Here is a 16,291-nt window from a genome sequence, read left to right as displayed (position 1 = left end):
TTTTAAAAACCTCCCGCACACAGGCACAGGTTACAGGGAATCTTCAGAGGATGAAATCTATTTTCATGGTTACTTCTTAAGCTTTGACCAATCACATTATGGCATTTCTGTTACTGCAGAGCTACGTTCAGTGTTGTGACAGCAGCATGTAAGCCACAGCATAATGATCACAATTTAAAAACTGCATTGTGTTTGTGACTGTAGGAACACTTGCTATAGATTGCTTTTGAAAATGTAAGCAATATATCAATGCAAATAATCTGCTTGCGCAAGGCCCTCAAATTCTCCCTTTCACCCCTAATTTTTGCAGAGCGTTTTTTGAATAAAGCAAAACACCCTATTTTTATAAAGGTAGTGCTGAGAGCACCTATTTTCACAGTTTTCCTATATGTCCTTCTGTATGTGATAATGATGTGCTAGGCAGCCTACTGAACATTCAGAACTTTGAAAGAGAAGACTATCCACATTTTCAAAGATAGTCATAGTAGCTACTACACCAGGATAATTTACAAATTTCATTCTGGAACATGGTAAGCTGTATTGGTACTATCTATATAACCACGATACCAATAAACTTCATAGTTTGTTCATTTCAGAAAAGGTTGCAAAAACAAAATGAGCTGTTCTTCAATAGTTATCTGCTAAGAGGTCTCCAAATATATCACGGAGACAGTGAACAAGGACAGCTAGTTGAAAGTTGTCAGAAAACAAAATATAGGCATTACTGGTTGGTGCAACTTGATCTTAACAATATATACATATAACAAATATTTTGATAGGGGAGTTAAATGCCTAGACACAATTCTATTGAGAGAAGACCTCATTTCATTTCTTTCTTGTTGATAAAAAAAATATTGGGATTGTCAAACAAAAAACACACAAGAAACACAAACAACGTTTTAGTTTTACAAACATTTCTTGATTAAGATCAATTTTGAGTATTTTCTAATGGGTGCCTATGGATTACACCACAGAAGGCCAAAAACACTGATACACAATAATTACACAATAGTTGAAACACTACTGTATTGCACTGGATTTATTTTAATAACCAGGAAAAAGTTCTTAGCTTATTAAACTACATAACATTATATTTATTTATTTTAAAAAATAATTCCAATAGGGATAGTACTAAACGTACCATAATATTCATAATACATTTTAATATCTGGCAGTAAAACTTCAAGTGACATCAAGTGGTATTTAGGGAAAAGCTCCATCTTTCATGGTCACATGGAAGGAGTTTATTAGGAAATGTCATTAAAGTAGACTAGTCACCAATACACAGTGATAGCAGATATTTTGTAGGCTGGATATAGTCTCAGTTCTTTCGTTAGTTTCTAGTGAAATGACAGACTTAGGGGTATACTTGCTAAACTGCAGGTTTAAAAAAGTGAAGATGTTGCCTATAGCAACCAATCAGACTCTAGCTGTCATTTTGTAGAATTTACTAAATAAATGAGAACTAAAATCTGATTGGTTGCTATAGGTAACATTTCCACTTTTTCAAACCCGCAGTTTAGTAAATATACCCCTGAATGCTGATTCAGGCTACACAATGATTGCCTTCACTTTGTGTATGTGATGTCCCATTGCCTTAAAGCAGACCCAAAAGGCAACGAATGGTTCCATTCACTATTGATGGCTAAAGTTCCATCTCATTCCAATGCATTTGTATTTAATAGGCAGGTATAAAACAAAACACTTGCAGATCCTTTCAAGAATACTGCGATGTGTCACAAACATACAAAGAATATAAAATATTTCCAGCTAACTTCTGTCGCGAGAATTCTTCACATCAGCTCTGCAGGTTCACAGTCTTCGTTGGTCTCTACTGAACACCCCACTTTATTGTGAAAGAGGTGAGGCAAGCTCCCCTTCTGAGAGTGCTTGCTCCGCACAGATGACTTCTTCTGGTGCTTACTCTGTGAGCAGATTCCTTTTATATCCCAGACTCTGAGAGTTCCATCGTGGGAAGCTGTATATAAAACATTGTTATATATCTGCAAAAAAATAAAATAATCAAAGGCCGTTATAAAGACTGTACCCTGCAGGCACTTATGTTACACAAAAGCATCCTCCACTCTGCTCCACATGTGTGTCAATACTGGAAGCACTTGTATGTCTTGACACTGATTGAGCAGGGACCTCCCTGGGCCAGGGAATGCAAAGTATGCAAGCTTTAATTTATATACCAATAGATATACGTAGGGGTCTTAACACACCTGAATGCAGTTAATGATAAATGTGTGTCCTTGGAAGACTTGTTGCAGGGTTCCTGACTTTGTATTAAATGCCCTGGCACAAGCATCACCGCTTCCTGTAAACACTGAAAGACAGAATATAGAAAGCTTCCATCAATATAATACGCTTCATACACAATCCTAATATTTAGTGGTGTGTTCACAGCTTTAGTAAACCTAAAATGCAATTTCCCTTATATTAGTGACCGACTAACACATACACAAAACACAGGTAAAAGTCCATATTTACATTATATTTAAATCTGGCATGCAACTGAATGAAAGATATTGTTTATTGATTTTTGGCTAAAAGTTGCCAGAAGATTAGCTGCAGTGTACTTCAATGGGATTACTGACAGCATGATGTGTGTAGGGAAACATCTCCCTCTGCAAACAAACTCCCGCCATCTTCAATAATTATATATATATATATATATATATATATAATCTACTATATAAATGCCTAGTGGCGTGTGTGAAAAAAAACAACAAGCTGCAGCGCCACCAGCTGGGCAGAGTTATACACTGACCTATATATTTCTTGAAGGAGAAGTGACAGTTGGGAGTGGTTGGTGGTTGCCAGGGGTGACAGTGGGGAGTTTTTAACACCTTAAGTACCTTGATGAAGGATGTGGCGATGAAGATGAAGGATGAGGTGATGGAGAAAAATGATGAGGTGGTGACATGTGGACAAAACCACGTTAAAAAAGGGCGCTTGCGTCGGGAAGTAACGCTCTTCCCCTGAGGAGGCCTGGGCTAGGCCAAAATGCATGACAAGAACCTTTTTAACACCTTAAGTAGCTTGATTTGACTAGAATGCATGAGTATCATGCACGGGTTAACTTCAGAAATATATATATATATATATATATTTCTGAACAGTAGTTCGTTTCTTTTATATAAGTCAACTTGTATTTTAGGTTTAGTTTCATGGCCATTTAAAATAAATGTTCACTCATTTTTCTATTCATATTCAACTTATAAGATGATTTGTAATTATTGGTATTCATTTTACTGTTACCTTATGTTTAGAAAACAAACAAAACAACCGGATGCAGGGCAATGATGACATCCGACAGAAACATGGTTCCCAACACTGTGGCGGAACCACCATTGGTGTGGTGCAACAGGGCCCATGGATATAGTGGGGCCCGCTGCATGGCAGATGCAGAGGGTCGGAACTAGCGAGCTGTGGGCTCCGGTTCCCTCTTCCCTGCACCAGGGCCCACAGCTCCCTAGTTCTGCCAACAGGACAGAGGAGGGGGTCATTGAGGAAAGACCTCCCTAATTTAGGTAAGGAGAGAAAGTTCTCTAAATATGTTATGTAATGATGGAAGGAGTCTATGAGCCAAGTTTCTTACCTACTTATTTTTACCAGAAGGCAGCAGAGAGTTAATAGAGAATAATCCTTTTATTATTAAAGGGAACAATAAAATACACAGAGTTTTTAAATTATGTGTTAGATTGAGGAACATGTAAGCACATTTGTGGATAATGTATTAAAGGGAAGCATTTAAAAAAAAAAAAAAAAAAGAGTACATTCAGTAATTGTGATTGTGCCAAGGTCCGCTGAGATTTTACTTATCACACATAGCCTGGGTGTATGCACCAGCTCAGCAGCAAATATTATAAAATGTTGGCATCTATGCAACGGTATTCTAGGAAAATTATGGGATATTCCTCTCTGGTGTACATTATTACATGAGCTAAACAATGGTGAAAAATGCTGTTAAATAAATTATATAAATTACCAAACAGCTGTTATAGTAAGCTTATTGGTAAGCCATTTCTTAAACTCATAAACGATACTAAGCTACATAAAATATATCTTGTGTGTGATTTTTTATTTTGTGTCAATTTTTTGAGCAGGTATTGTATTGGAGTACAGTAAGGGCGAGCTCACATAACCCCCACTAAGAATCAGACATGATTAGACCCGGACGTATCCCCAGAGACGCTTTATATGAGGCATATCTCTTGCGGGTACAGGAGGACCAGTGCAAAGATACATCATGATGATGATCGCCAACAGTAATATTTAGCCGCTTCTGATGGCTTTTTGTGCATTGACCTCTCCAGCTGATACTACTTAATTCATTAGCGTCACGACTATATTATATCAATTCACTGCCTTCCATTTGCATTGTCAGTTGGACTACTGCAGGAAAGGAGATTCCCAATAAGTTTTGAAGGCATAAAACAACGGAATTGGAGGAATTTGTATTTAATTACAATTTATATGGAAAATGTGACTTTCGTAAAAATTATTATTCTTTCTTGTATATATGACACTTCATTACATTAGTATATTGTGTGCAAATTGAGTAATGTAACTTTACATTTACTACTGTCAAGCCGCATCTGTTATTGTTAAGCTTAAGTACATACTTGTACATCTGATGCAAATACTACTGCTTGCAAGCTGCATGCATTTTGAGATATACACGACACACACGTAGGTGCGCTTTCAGTGCAATACAAAAGGTCTGTCAGAACAATTCTGAATACGAAGAACTTTATCACTGGCAATTTCACATTGTCATTGTATAAATCAGAATGTGCCTTACAGGTCTGTTACCAAAGCATAACAAACTCTGTTGTCTGTGCGCCCTAGCTGTCTTATCATATTCATTAACTGTAATGTAGTTTGGTTATTCATCCATGTACATAACAGCGACATAGCAACCTGGCGCCCACATAGACCAAGAGCTGAACTCAACAAGGACCATTATATCCTTGAAAAATTATTTTTCTTAACAGACATACTAGGAGAATGAGAGCTGCACGCCATGTTCAAGTAGTCATGTCATGTAATAATTAGTCACAGAGTAGGTTTGCTTTAATTATATTTTACATGGTTTATAACACATTGGATGTATGAACTTTGTTTCACATAGAGGTTCATATGACACTACAGGGCTAGATTTACTAAGCTGCGGGTTTGAAAAAGTGGGGATGTTGCCTATAGCAACCAATCAGATTCTAGCTTTCATTTATTTAGTACTTTCTACAAAATGACAGCTAGAATCGGATTGGTTGCTATAGGCAACATCCCCACTTTTTCAAACCCGCAGCTTAGTAAATCTAGCCCTACAGTCTTTTTGCATCAATGAGACAGGAGCTTCACATCACTTCTTTATGCTGCTGAGGAACCCTGCTCTTTCCATTATTTAACCCATGACACTGCCCTCAATTACTAGTGGACAGGTTACTGCTGCGAAAAAGATCTGCACACTTGCTGAAATATTCTGTGCTGCAGTGAACATTATAATGATCCAGTTGGCCAGGTTGTTCTTTCCCCACCCACATAAATAGCGAGGACATCCCAGAAAAGCTGTAGATGACGATGAATGCATGGTGCTGTGACCTTTGTCAAATACACATTAAAAACGACAAGAGCCTAAATAGATAAGGTAGACTTTTACCTGGATTTCAGACATATCATAACATTACACAGGAGAGTTTAGCCATGTGTGCACTATGCATTTTCTAGCTGCATTCCCCGGCAAAGCACGAACATTCCATTATATCACAAAGCGGCTATACTGCTCTACTTGATGTAGCACCTCAATCTTCTAGTCACAGACACTCCCGGCAATGGGATGGTTAAGACTCCTGGCGTGCACCACTTTTGTTTATTGAGCTTCAGCAACCAGTTAGCATGAGGCTGTCTATGCAACCACATATTCCTTGTTCAATGCTGCGAGGATTAAACTTCACCCAATCAGTGCTCATGGCAGGGCTGTCAGTTGTTTAGTAAATTACACACACAATAAGCAGTGATCAGTGGTAAGATGCACCTATTCTAAAAAGACACCTAAGTAGTTAGACATCTCTGAAAGTATTAATAATAGCCATCTGCTATTTTCAGCATATGTTTTTATGGCATTAAATATAACTTTCTTCTGTTTCAATCTTCAAAACTCCTTGTGCCACAGCTTTATTTTTTGCTTCTAAAGCTGCTGGTGGGTGCAGAGTATGTCACATTTAGTACGCTGTTGGGAGCTGCTATACAGTCAGTTGATGGCTTTGCTAAGATGATAATATATCTGCTAAATTGCTTCAACAACATTGAGGCATTTGCAAGCAATTATGTGATTAAGTTAACTCCCAGGTTATTTTATGGTCATTGTAGGATTAAGCTGTGTGTACCACTAAGGCCACTTGTTTATCTAGTTAGGAGTGAGATCTGTCAGGAAACCCTCCCAGTTCTAAATCTCAGGACTATCCTTGTGTGTGTTGCCGTTCATGCACCATCCTGAGCAGCCACAAGGTATTGTATAGCCACAAAAGGAGGGTGTTTATGATTTATCTGTTGTGGGGCATATAGATTGGGTATACCTGTTGAAAGTGATTATAAACAAGAGAGTGTTTCATACATATAGCTGCTATGTGATTGCATGTGTTGTGCTGTTTTCTGGGGTCAGGTTATACAGTGGAAACATGTGGGTGTCATTTATGGGACCAAATAGAGAAACTTTTCCGATTCTTCATCTGTTGCTACAGTGGAGTTTGTGGCATATGTTATGCCCCCCTAAGAGGCTACAGGGTAACTTTATAGCTCTGAGAACAGAGAACCTGTAGTACATGGTGAATAGCAATGCAGACAGAAGCAATGATTAACAAAATCCACAACTTTGTTATCTATGATTAGGTTAACATTTTCATTGGGGCTATCAAGCAATATATCAAAAGTAAAATGTTCTCCCCTAGAGGGTGCCATAATTTGCAAGGGCAGTAAAACAATTATGTGCAAGAAACCTTCTATTGTTACTACATGGGAGACAAGGGGAGATTGAGCCTTCAGACGGATAACAGTAGTTGGGCCATAGCTGTCAAAGTGGCAGCCACTTATGCAGAGGTGCTCTGTGTAGTAAGCATTGTTTTACGTATAAGCAGGTAGTGTTCTGGCTTAATGATGGGGTACTGGTGCTTTACATGGCCACAAGTTATTTAGATGCAAGTGTAAAGAACTGACATACTCTCAAACAGTGGTTGAAGTGGCAGTGTGGAAATTTAGAAGTGGCGCCCTTCAGTTCGACCACTGCTCTCTAGATGTTTCAGCCAGTGTTAATCATCTGCTGCCTGGTCCTTTTTACAGTTGCAAGCTCTATATTCCAAGGGATATCTCTATGAATTAAAACTAGAAGAGAGAACATCCCACAGGGGCCAATAGTGTTTATGGAAATGCTAATCACTAAATAACATAATGAACTACGTACTCTGTATTCCCATATGAACCCTTATAAGTGACCCTGTAGTCATCAAAAGCTACAAAAAAAAATAGAAAAATGCCTATAATGTGTAGTATAAAATTGCTATTTTATTGGTACTAAAATGATTAAAAACTTGCATGTAAAAAAAAATTAAATAAAAATAATGTGAGGCTTATCTGAGATAACCTGTCTCCACTGTTGTATCCGGTCCTCACGCTTTCGGAACCAGGAGGAGTGTTACGGGGTCTCGGTGCCAATAAAATGCCACTTTATACTACAAAGAAGTGATCTTTTATTTTTGTGGCTTTTGATGACTATTAGCAATGTCTTGTTGTTTTTACTTTCATCTCTCATTGAGAGAGTCAGAAATTGGTGGTTTTATCTTGCATTTAAAAGAGGCAGTGAGGAGTCCTGTGTTATGCTGTTATTGCTTAGCTTGGATGGGGTTGATTTAGGTTTATAAATGGCAAGGTGCATAAACTATCAGCAGTCTTGTATTTTTATGATGCACACGGTAAGATTTAAAATCCATATAAAGACTGTAAACAGAAAAGTGTAGAAGAAAGTGACTTACATAGCCCAGCATGGCATTTCAAAGTGCTAATGCTGTGTTTGTGAGATTTGTAAGTCCGGGCACATTCACCAGTGTCAGACAACCAGCATTTTGCAGTCCGGTCAACGCTCCCAGAATACAAATGTCGACCAACCATCTGCAAGAAAAAAAAAAAAAAACCAACAATGTCATACCTCATAATTACAGCTAATAAAGGAGAGAAAGGGGCAGCCTAGAGCTGCATACCCCTGGAGTGTGACCATGCATCCATCTGCCATGACCACACCTCCTTCTCGATGTGCCAGGCCCCCACCGTGTTGTGGCCTTGCCAGGCTATGATGGGGGCTACCCAAATGTTGGGAGGTATGAATTAAACATGAGTAAAGATAAAACTATAAAGCAGTAACACTTAGTAAATGTAAAGATATGGTAAATCTCTGCAGATAATCAGTTTAATGTGCCGTTGAGTATAGGCAACAGTTACTCTTTACACATAACCTTGTTTCAGAATAAATAACTAAATTTGCAACTAATTGAAATCAATTATGGCTCCAAAAATACATAAATATAATATCCTCCAAACCTGACAAGCTGCAAGTAATTTTGGTTTTACAATATTGTACTCTGTTATGCATAGATGTGGAAGCCTATAGGCTACTTTACCATGATATAGGGAAAATGACATTTAAAGACCTGTCATTCTGGGATAGCGTCTGGCCTGTGTCACGTGCTTTAATATGGTCACGGAACATCTTGGTTATACACACAATCCTGTTAACAATGACTTCACTGCAAATCCTCTGAAAAAAAAGCCAATCAATTCAGTCAAGAGATCAATATCAAATAAAGAGAAATAAAGATAAAAATAAACCCTAGCGTCCATAGTGACACTGACGGGGTTAAGTGACAAAGAGGAAGTGTTTATGAGGAGGCAACATGGATGTAAGCCAATGTCCATCTGGTGCCCCCAGCAGAGGCTAAGTTTGCATAATGATGATCTTGGAGAATGGAGCAAGCTGAATGAGATCATCAAATAGACTGGACCAAGAAATACTTCAACTCTGAACTTTTACAATGTTCTAATTTCTTCTTTGAACTAGTTGCAGTCAGATTAAGCCCAGTTCAGGTCAGCTTGTGAAAATACTCCAGCCATGTATCTGTCAATATTATCACTTGTAGCATGCGGTCATATACATCATTTGTTTTCCTTCCATATCCAAGACAAAGATCCCGTCCGTCCAATAACAGCTGATTTTAAGTGCAAGTGATTTTAAGAGGCCTACACCAAGAAAGTAGAATAAGGTCAGCCAAATGATTGTTTTTATTTTCCTTTTTATTGTTTCAAATAATCGGAGATAGAATTACAAAGGCTAATCTGCCATGACCTACAGGTGACGTGAGAGACTTTCTTTTTGGCTTGATGTTTTTGGCTGCCTCTAGAAATGTACATTTAAATGAAGGTTAAGATCAAACTACAATCTGTTTAAACCATTTCATGTCTAGAAATTTTTTACTCCTTCATGATAAGTGAGACAAATGGGATTGTCCTGGGCAAAAAATGGGACAAGTGATCAGACCACTACACTTCTGACATGTAAAAGGGCATTAATTATTAGTCTACACAGGTGGAATGGATTTTGAATTGTGTCTTTTATGACAAATGGGGCTTTCTTTTGTCAGACTATGGAGATTATGAGTGTGTGTTTAATATACATATATACACACATACACACAGTGTCGGACTGGGGCATGAAGGGCCCACCGGGGGACTGCAACGCTAGGGGCCCACCAGAGGGGGTGTGGCCAGCCATCATAGAAGCGAGACCAGACACTAGAGGGGGAGTGGTCAGCTCACGAAGGATAGCTAGCACCATAGTGTTGTATATAAAGAATGTAGTGTGTATATAAAAAATACACAGTCTTGACCTGCCCCTTAGATTGGGCAGAACAGTCACCAAAAATCGGGATTGTCCCACTAGACCAGGCTTGGCTAACCTGTGGCACTCCAGGTGTTGTGAAACTACAAGCCCCAGCATGCTATGCCAATATATAGCAGCCTATTGCTGGAAGAGTATGCTGGGACTTGTAGTTTCACAACACCTGGAGTGCCACAGGTTAGCCAAGACTGCACTAGACAGACTGTCCTACCTGTTCTTGTCACTTCTACCACCTGTGGCTGCTGGTTTCTTTATTTGCGGCTTGTCTGGATCCAGGAATGTTGGCGGCCCTATTTGGAAAAAATAATGGGTACATTTAGAAAATTTCAACCAGCCCTGGCGTTAAATCAATAGGACCCACAATTAATACTTTTCCACCACCTACCACACAAACATTACTTTGCCACAAGCCCGCTGTGCCATCAGACACACACTAGTTCCCCTTAATCACCATGCAGTGCCTCCTTATGATCACACTGTGCCCACCATGCTGCTTTTGCTCCCCCCCATCTCCTGGCCCCCTTTCATCACCCTGTGCCATGCTGACCTGGCCCCCCTTCACACTCTGCCATGTTGCTTTTGCCCCTCTTCACACTGTGCATGCTGCTTTGGCACTCTGCCATGGTAGTTCACATGCTCTTATGCCTCATCTCTCATGGCCTTATTGCACCTCTCTCTCATGCCCTTATTGACCCTCATCTTACATGCCCTTATTGCCCCTCATCTTACATGCCCTTATTGCACCTCTCTCTCATGCCCTTATTGACCCTCATCTTACATGCCCTTACTGCCCCTCATCTTACATGCCTTAATTGCCCCTCATCTTACATGCACTTATTGACCCTTATCTTACATGCTCTTATTGCCCCTCTCTCATGCCCTTACAGCCCCTCATCTCTCATGTCCCTCTCCCCCAAAATGACAGGCTGCTCGCTGCTGCAACGCTGCGCGCTTTACTAACCTTATCATCAATGGCTCCTGCATTCTTCGTGTAGTTCCTCTGGGCGGCAGGACGTCTCCAACATGGGCGGGTCTTCTTCCAAGATGAGTCATGTGACTCATCTACCAATGACTGTCTGCATGGCGCATGTGCAGAGAGCCACAGTCGCGTCTGTGCTCTATGCACTGAAAAGACAGTGCAGTGCTGTCAGTGTCACCTGACCTGCCTGTCAACCGAAGAACGGACCCGGGCGGGGGCGTGGCTAACCAGCGCCGGGGCCTACCGGAGGATCACCCGGTTTCCCGGCAGGCCAGTCCGACGCTGCATACACACATGTATACATACACACAAATATACATACACACACTATATGGCCAAAAGTATTTGGACATACCTGTTAATTATTGAATTGAGGTGCTTCAATCAGACCCATTGCCAGAGGTGTATAAAATCAAACACCTAGCTATGAAATTTCCTTTTGCAAACATTTGTGAAACAAAGTGGGTCATTCTGAAGAGCTGAATGACTTCAAGCATGGTACTGTGATAGGATGCCATCTTTGCAATAAGATGGTTCGTGAAATTTCATCCCTGCTGGATATTCCACGGTCAACTGTAAGTGATATTATTAGAAAATGGAAGCTTTTAGGAACAACAGCAACTCAGCCATGAAACAGAAGACCATATAAAATCACAGAGCGGGGTCATCGACTGCTAAGGCACGTGGTGCATAAAATTCACCAACGCTCTGCTGATTACATAGCTGAAGAGTTCCAAACTTCCACTGGCATTAATGTAAGCACAAAAACTGTGTGGCAGGAGCTTAATGGAATGGGTTTCCATGGCCGAGCAGCTGCATGCAAGTCTCACATCACCAAGACCAATGCCAAGCGTCAGATGGAGGGGTGTAAAGCACACCAGCACTTCTCTGTTTGACAATTAGATGGGTGAGTCTAGGCTTGGCGGATGCCGGGAGAACATGACCTGCCTGACTGCATTATGCCAACTGTTAAGTGGAGGAGAGATGGTACTGGGCTGATTTTCAGGGTTTGGGTTAGGCCCCTTATCTCCAGTGAAGAGCAATCGTAATGCTTCAGAATACCAAGTCATTTTGGACAAGGCTATGCTTCCAACTTTGTGGCAACAGTTTGGGGAAGGCCTTTTTGTATTCCAACATGACTGTGCCCCAGTACACAAATCAAGGACTACAAAGACATGGTTTCATGAGGTGTGGAAGAACTTGACTGGCCAGCGCAGAGCCCTGACCTCAACCTCATCGACCACCTTGAGATGAACTGGAGATTGCAAGCCAGGCCTTCTCGTCCAACCTCATAAATGCTCTACAGAATGAATGGGTACAAATTCCCACAGAAACACTCCAACATCTTGTGGAAAACCTTCCAAGAAGAGTGGAAGCTGCTATTGCTGCAACAATCAACATCATAACAGTCCCTCTTGGTGTAATGGTCAAGCATCTGAATACTTTGTCTATATAGTGTGTGACTAATAATATCTCTCTCTCTCTCTCTATTACACAAACACTTACACACACACACATATGCATACATACTTGTTTATATATAGGTTAAGGTAAAATAAGAGAAACACTGCACTTGCAATCCACTATTGTGCACATTATTTTATGTAATTGGTGCTACTGCACAAATATAGAGTTACATTATTTCTAGAGGTTATGAGCCTGATTTAGAGTGAGTTTTACACCTGTTTGTGTAGCGTATACTTGTGTTTTTCATACTGCTCATGCTCAGAATGTGAACGTACGCAACTGTTGCTATTCAGATGTACAAGTTTTTTCCACTTGACACTTCTTGTGCCTGAAAATGTGCTACATGGGAGGGAAGGGGTGTTCTATTGTACAGTAAGGACGTGTTTGAGGAATTGCTTATGGATTCAGACTGGCTCGTATTCGCAGATAAGACTGAAAAAGAGGTTTTATTTACGTGTGGGCAGGGACAGGTGGATGTAGCGGATGATAATCTTGACAACACCAGAACTAGTGAACTGCTTGTAATTAGAGGAATTGCAATTGATTCACAGATGCTTCTTGACACTTTAGTAGTCACTTAGCCATAGATTAGGATTTAACTAGTTTATTCGAATTTAAATGACGTTACATAGCAATTGCGTCTGTAACGTTTAAAATGAGAGGTTTTTTTACGTATTTGCAAGTTGGACGTAAGTGTCTGAGGGGCATGTGTCTGTTGTCAAGCAGACGCATCTTCTACTCATTCAGACCTAGACGCATCTTCAACTCTGAATATGGCATACATACACATTCACTTGCTTGCAAGTTTTTTAAATGCAAGTTATGCTTACACTTGTGTTCCGCTCTGAATCGCACCCTATGTTTATATGGGTACATAGTTACTGGTTTGGTGTATTTATGTGGGCCATAAGATAATTAGGTAAGTTTTAACTTAATAAAGGTTTCTTTAAAAAAACCAAAAACTTCACCAGGTCTCCCAGTGTTACTAATTACTTACTCAGTTGTAGTCTCACTTTGTCTATTATATAAGGCAGTGTATGTTTTAAAAATGAGTGGGGCTTACTGTGGTTGTCAAGACCGTACTGCATAGAAAAAACAATTATATTAATGTTTGGGTCATGATAGTTAAAAATCACACAAACGGTTTAACTCAGGGTTTTCAGTGACCTCTAAACTAGTATTCAGGTAGCCCATGCTATACCTACCTTCAGGATTAATAGTACTGTGAGGATTAACACTAGTCCCAGATGACATGTGTCAGATAACTATTTACAATTACAGCTGCAAACACCTTTTCTCAATTCCTGTAATCAGCACTCTGCTAAGAACAGCAATTTAGTTAGTCACATCACCTGGACTACTGCACAGCTTTCTCTACTTTGCAATTAGCCCTTCAGTGAAAAAGTCAAGTCAATCGACAATTTATCTAACGTGCTTGTAGCCTTTTTAAGTCCCACAATTCTACCAAACCTTTAGTTTAGTTTGGATCTCTCCACTTGTGATTCGAAGGAGACGTGTTGGACTATATATTACGATTCTAACTTCTCCAATTGTTTGACCTCAGTTTCGTCCCCATTATTCTACAGTGTCCAACCATTGATCATCCACCACTATTCTACTTTCTACAATCCTTTGACTTCAGCTTATACCTCAATACTCCTCTCAGGACTAAGCGGCTGGCCGGACATAGTGCGATTGCTACCCCAGCCAAGTGTTTCTTTCCTGGCAGCTCTGTGACAAGTATACTAAGAGCCCCACAGTTTCTAGGGAAATCTAGTTAGGGCTCCTAGTACTAAGCTAGGGGCTATTATGGATTGGCTGGGGGGGTTACTCCTTTCCCCCATTTCTTCAGGGGGCAGATAGGCACTAAAGTCATGCATCCACCAAGCATGACTTTGCCACCTGGTAGAGCTCTGAACAGACGCTGGCACTAGGCTATTCTCCCTTCCACTCAAAGCTTAAGGGGCAGACAAATATTACCTTGACCACACAGTGGCCAACTCTCAGGAAAGGGGAGAATAGTGGTATTCAGCTTTGATTAGAAGTCCAGGTGAACCAAGAATAGGGCCCCCAGAACTAGGCTAAGGTAGTTTTATTTTGCTACCCCTCCGGGAATAGGGGGAGAGAGACTACAGATGATATTTTTTCTTGACCCTGACCGCACCATGTGGAGTGAGGTCAGACTCTGAACAGTGTATCTCAGGTTGCTAAGAGACACATTGCAGTGTTTTCCTCTAAGTAACCGCTTCTCAGCATTGTAAATTGCAGTACACCACAGTGTTTAAACCTGTACCTGAAGGCTTGACCATCATGGTTTGGTAAGATATTCTTGCAATCAGAAATTAATTATAACTGTCCTTACCACTCTTATTATGAAGAGTCCAAAATTGGCATTAGCAAGCACTGACTTTCTAACAAAATAGTATTGTTTCTGATGATGTATTTTATATGAATTGTAGCGTACCTTTAAGAATGCTTCACATTTTAATATGCTCAGCAATATATGTATATATTTTAGAATTTGTAAGAAGTTTTGCAGAGAATGTTAGAAGCAGAAGTAAAGATGGCATTTGTAGAAGAAGCTGATTACAAATAACATGCTACCTTCAAAATTCTTGGAAAATTGTACCATAAACTAGAACAAGTACAACCACAGGCTTGTCAGGAACTGAACTTTTGACACATCAACTGTTTTTGCACATCAACAAGTTCTTCAGAAGTACTATAAAAATGTGTAACCTGGTATGCATTAAACAGCAGATTCTATACAGAAGAGATGGTGCTGTGTATATTCTGTTCTCCGATCGATCGTAATGCATGCATGCAGGAAGATTTCCTTTGATTGTGTATAAGCTCAGCATCAATCCACGGATAGCATATGTTGGATTTGACATTTCTAACACACAAGTTTGAATATCTTGTTGTTTGATTTGTAAAACAAACACAAAACATTTGGTTTTCACAGTGATTATTTGTTTTTGCTTTTAAAATTAACGTTTTCCTACTCGCTAAGCAGAAAAAGAGAAGCTATACGAAAGTCTATAAACTCTCTCCTGTTCCCCATGCATGCTCCTAGGTGTCATTGACTCAGTCTTTAGCTTCACACCACTCAAGCAGTCACTCAGGTAATCCTGTTGCCTCTGCAACATTACAAGAATATTCTCCTTTATCACTCATGACATAAACAAAACAGTCTTCTACTCTCTCATCTCCCGCTTTGATTAATGCAATTTCCTCTCCTTCATACATCTGACCTCAATACCAGATATACTCCAGTTGAACCTCTCCACTCTGCCTCTGACCTACCCCTCTCCTCCCCTCCGATAACCAACTCTCACTCCTGCTTCCAAGACTTTCCCTGTGCTGCTCCTCACTTATGGAACACACTTTCCCACCTTACCAGACTATCCCCATAACTTTATTCTGTCAAGCGCTCGCTTAAAACTCACCTCTTCACTTTGTCGTATTCTACACTCACCTGAGACTACTCCCTCTGCACACTACCTCATTTCTATCCTATACTAATGTCTTGGCTTTGCCGCTCCTTCTAGACTTTAAGCTCTTATGAACAGGAACCTTTCTACTGTCTGTCTCATGTGTTCACCTCCTTTGTCTATCTTGTTTGTACCTGTTCTGTCTTATGTCAAGTTGAATTTGTATTATTTTAATGTACTTTTGTGTACTTGCTCTGTTTTGTATGCCTATGGTGTACATTGTCCCTTGTTAATTTATCATGTCTGTCCAGCGCTGCAAAATGTGTGGCGCCTTACAAATAAATGATGCCGATGATGAAATATGACCTAGTTAAGTAATGCATCAATGTACATAAAGATGAGGGGAGGTGCAAAGCTCAAAATTCTATCAGAGCTTTATAAAATGATATACAAAAATAAATA

General features: G+C 40.0%; 1 protein-coding gene across 1 annotated transcript in view; it reads right to left on the bottom strand.

Annotated features, from left to right (window-relative positions):
• Window positions 1–1,497: 1,497 nt before the first annotated feature.
• The window catches only part of WDR86 (WD repeat domain 86), a 46,621-nt gene continuing 31,827 nt past the window's right edge, over window positions 1,498–16,291 (bottom strand). The window contains exons 5-7 of the mRNA XM_075212162.1: window positions 8,034–8,169; window positions 2,226–2,329; window positions 1,498–2,003 (exon numbers count right to left, since the gene is read on the bottom strand). Of these exons, the coding sequence (XP_075068263.1) occupies window positions 1,794–2,003; window positions 2,226–2,329; window positions 8,034–8,169 (450 nt within the window). The 3' untranslated portion in view covers window positions 1,498–1,793. The remainder of the gene's footprint in view (window positions 2,004–2,225; window positions 2,330–8,033; window positions 8,170–16,291) is intronic.

This window comes from Mixophyes fleayi, chromosome 5, assembly GCF_038048845.1.
Source record: "Mixophyes fleayi isolate aMixFle1 chromosome 5, aMixFle1.hap1, whole genome shotgun sequence".
NCBI classification, from domain to species: Eukaryota; Metazoa; Chordata; class Amphibia; order Anura; family Limnodynastidae; genus Mixophyes; species Mixophyes fleayi.
The sequence above is the reverse complement of the archived record's forward strand: the minus strand, read 5'-3'. Positions and strand labels throughout refer to the sequence as shown.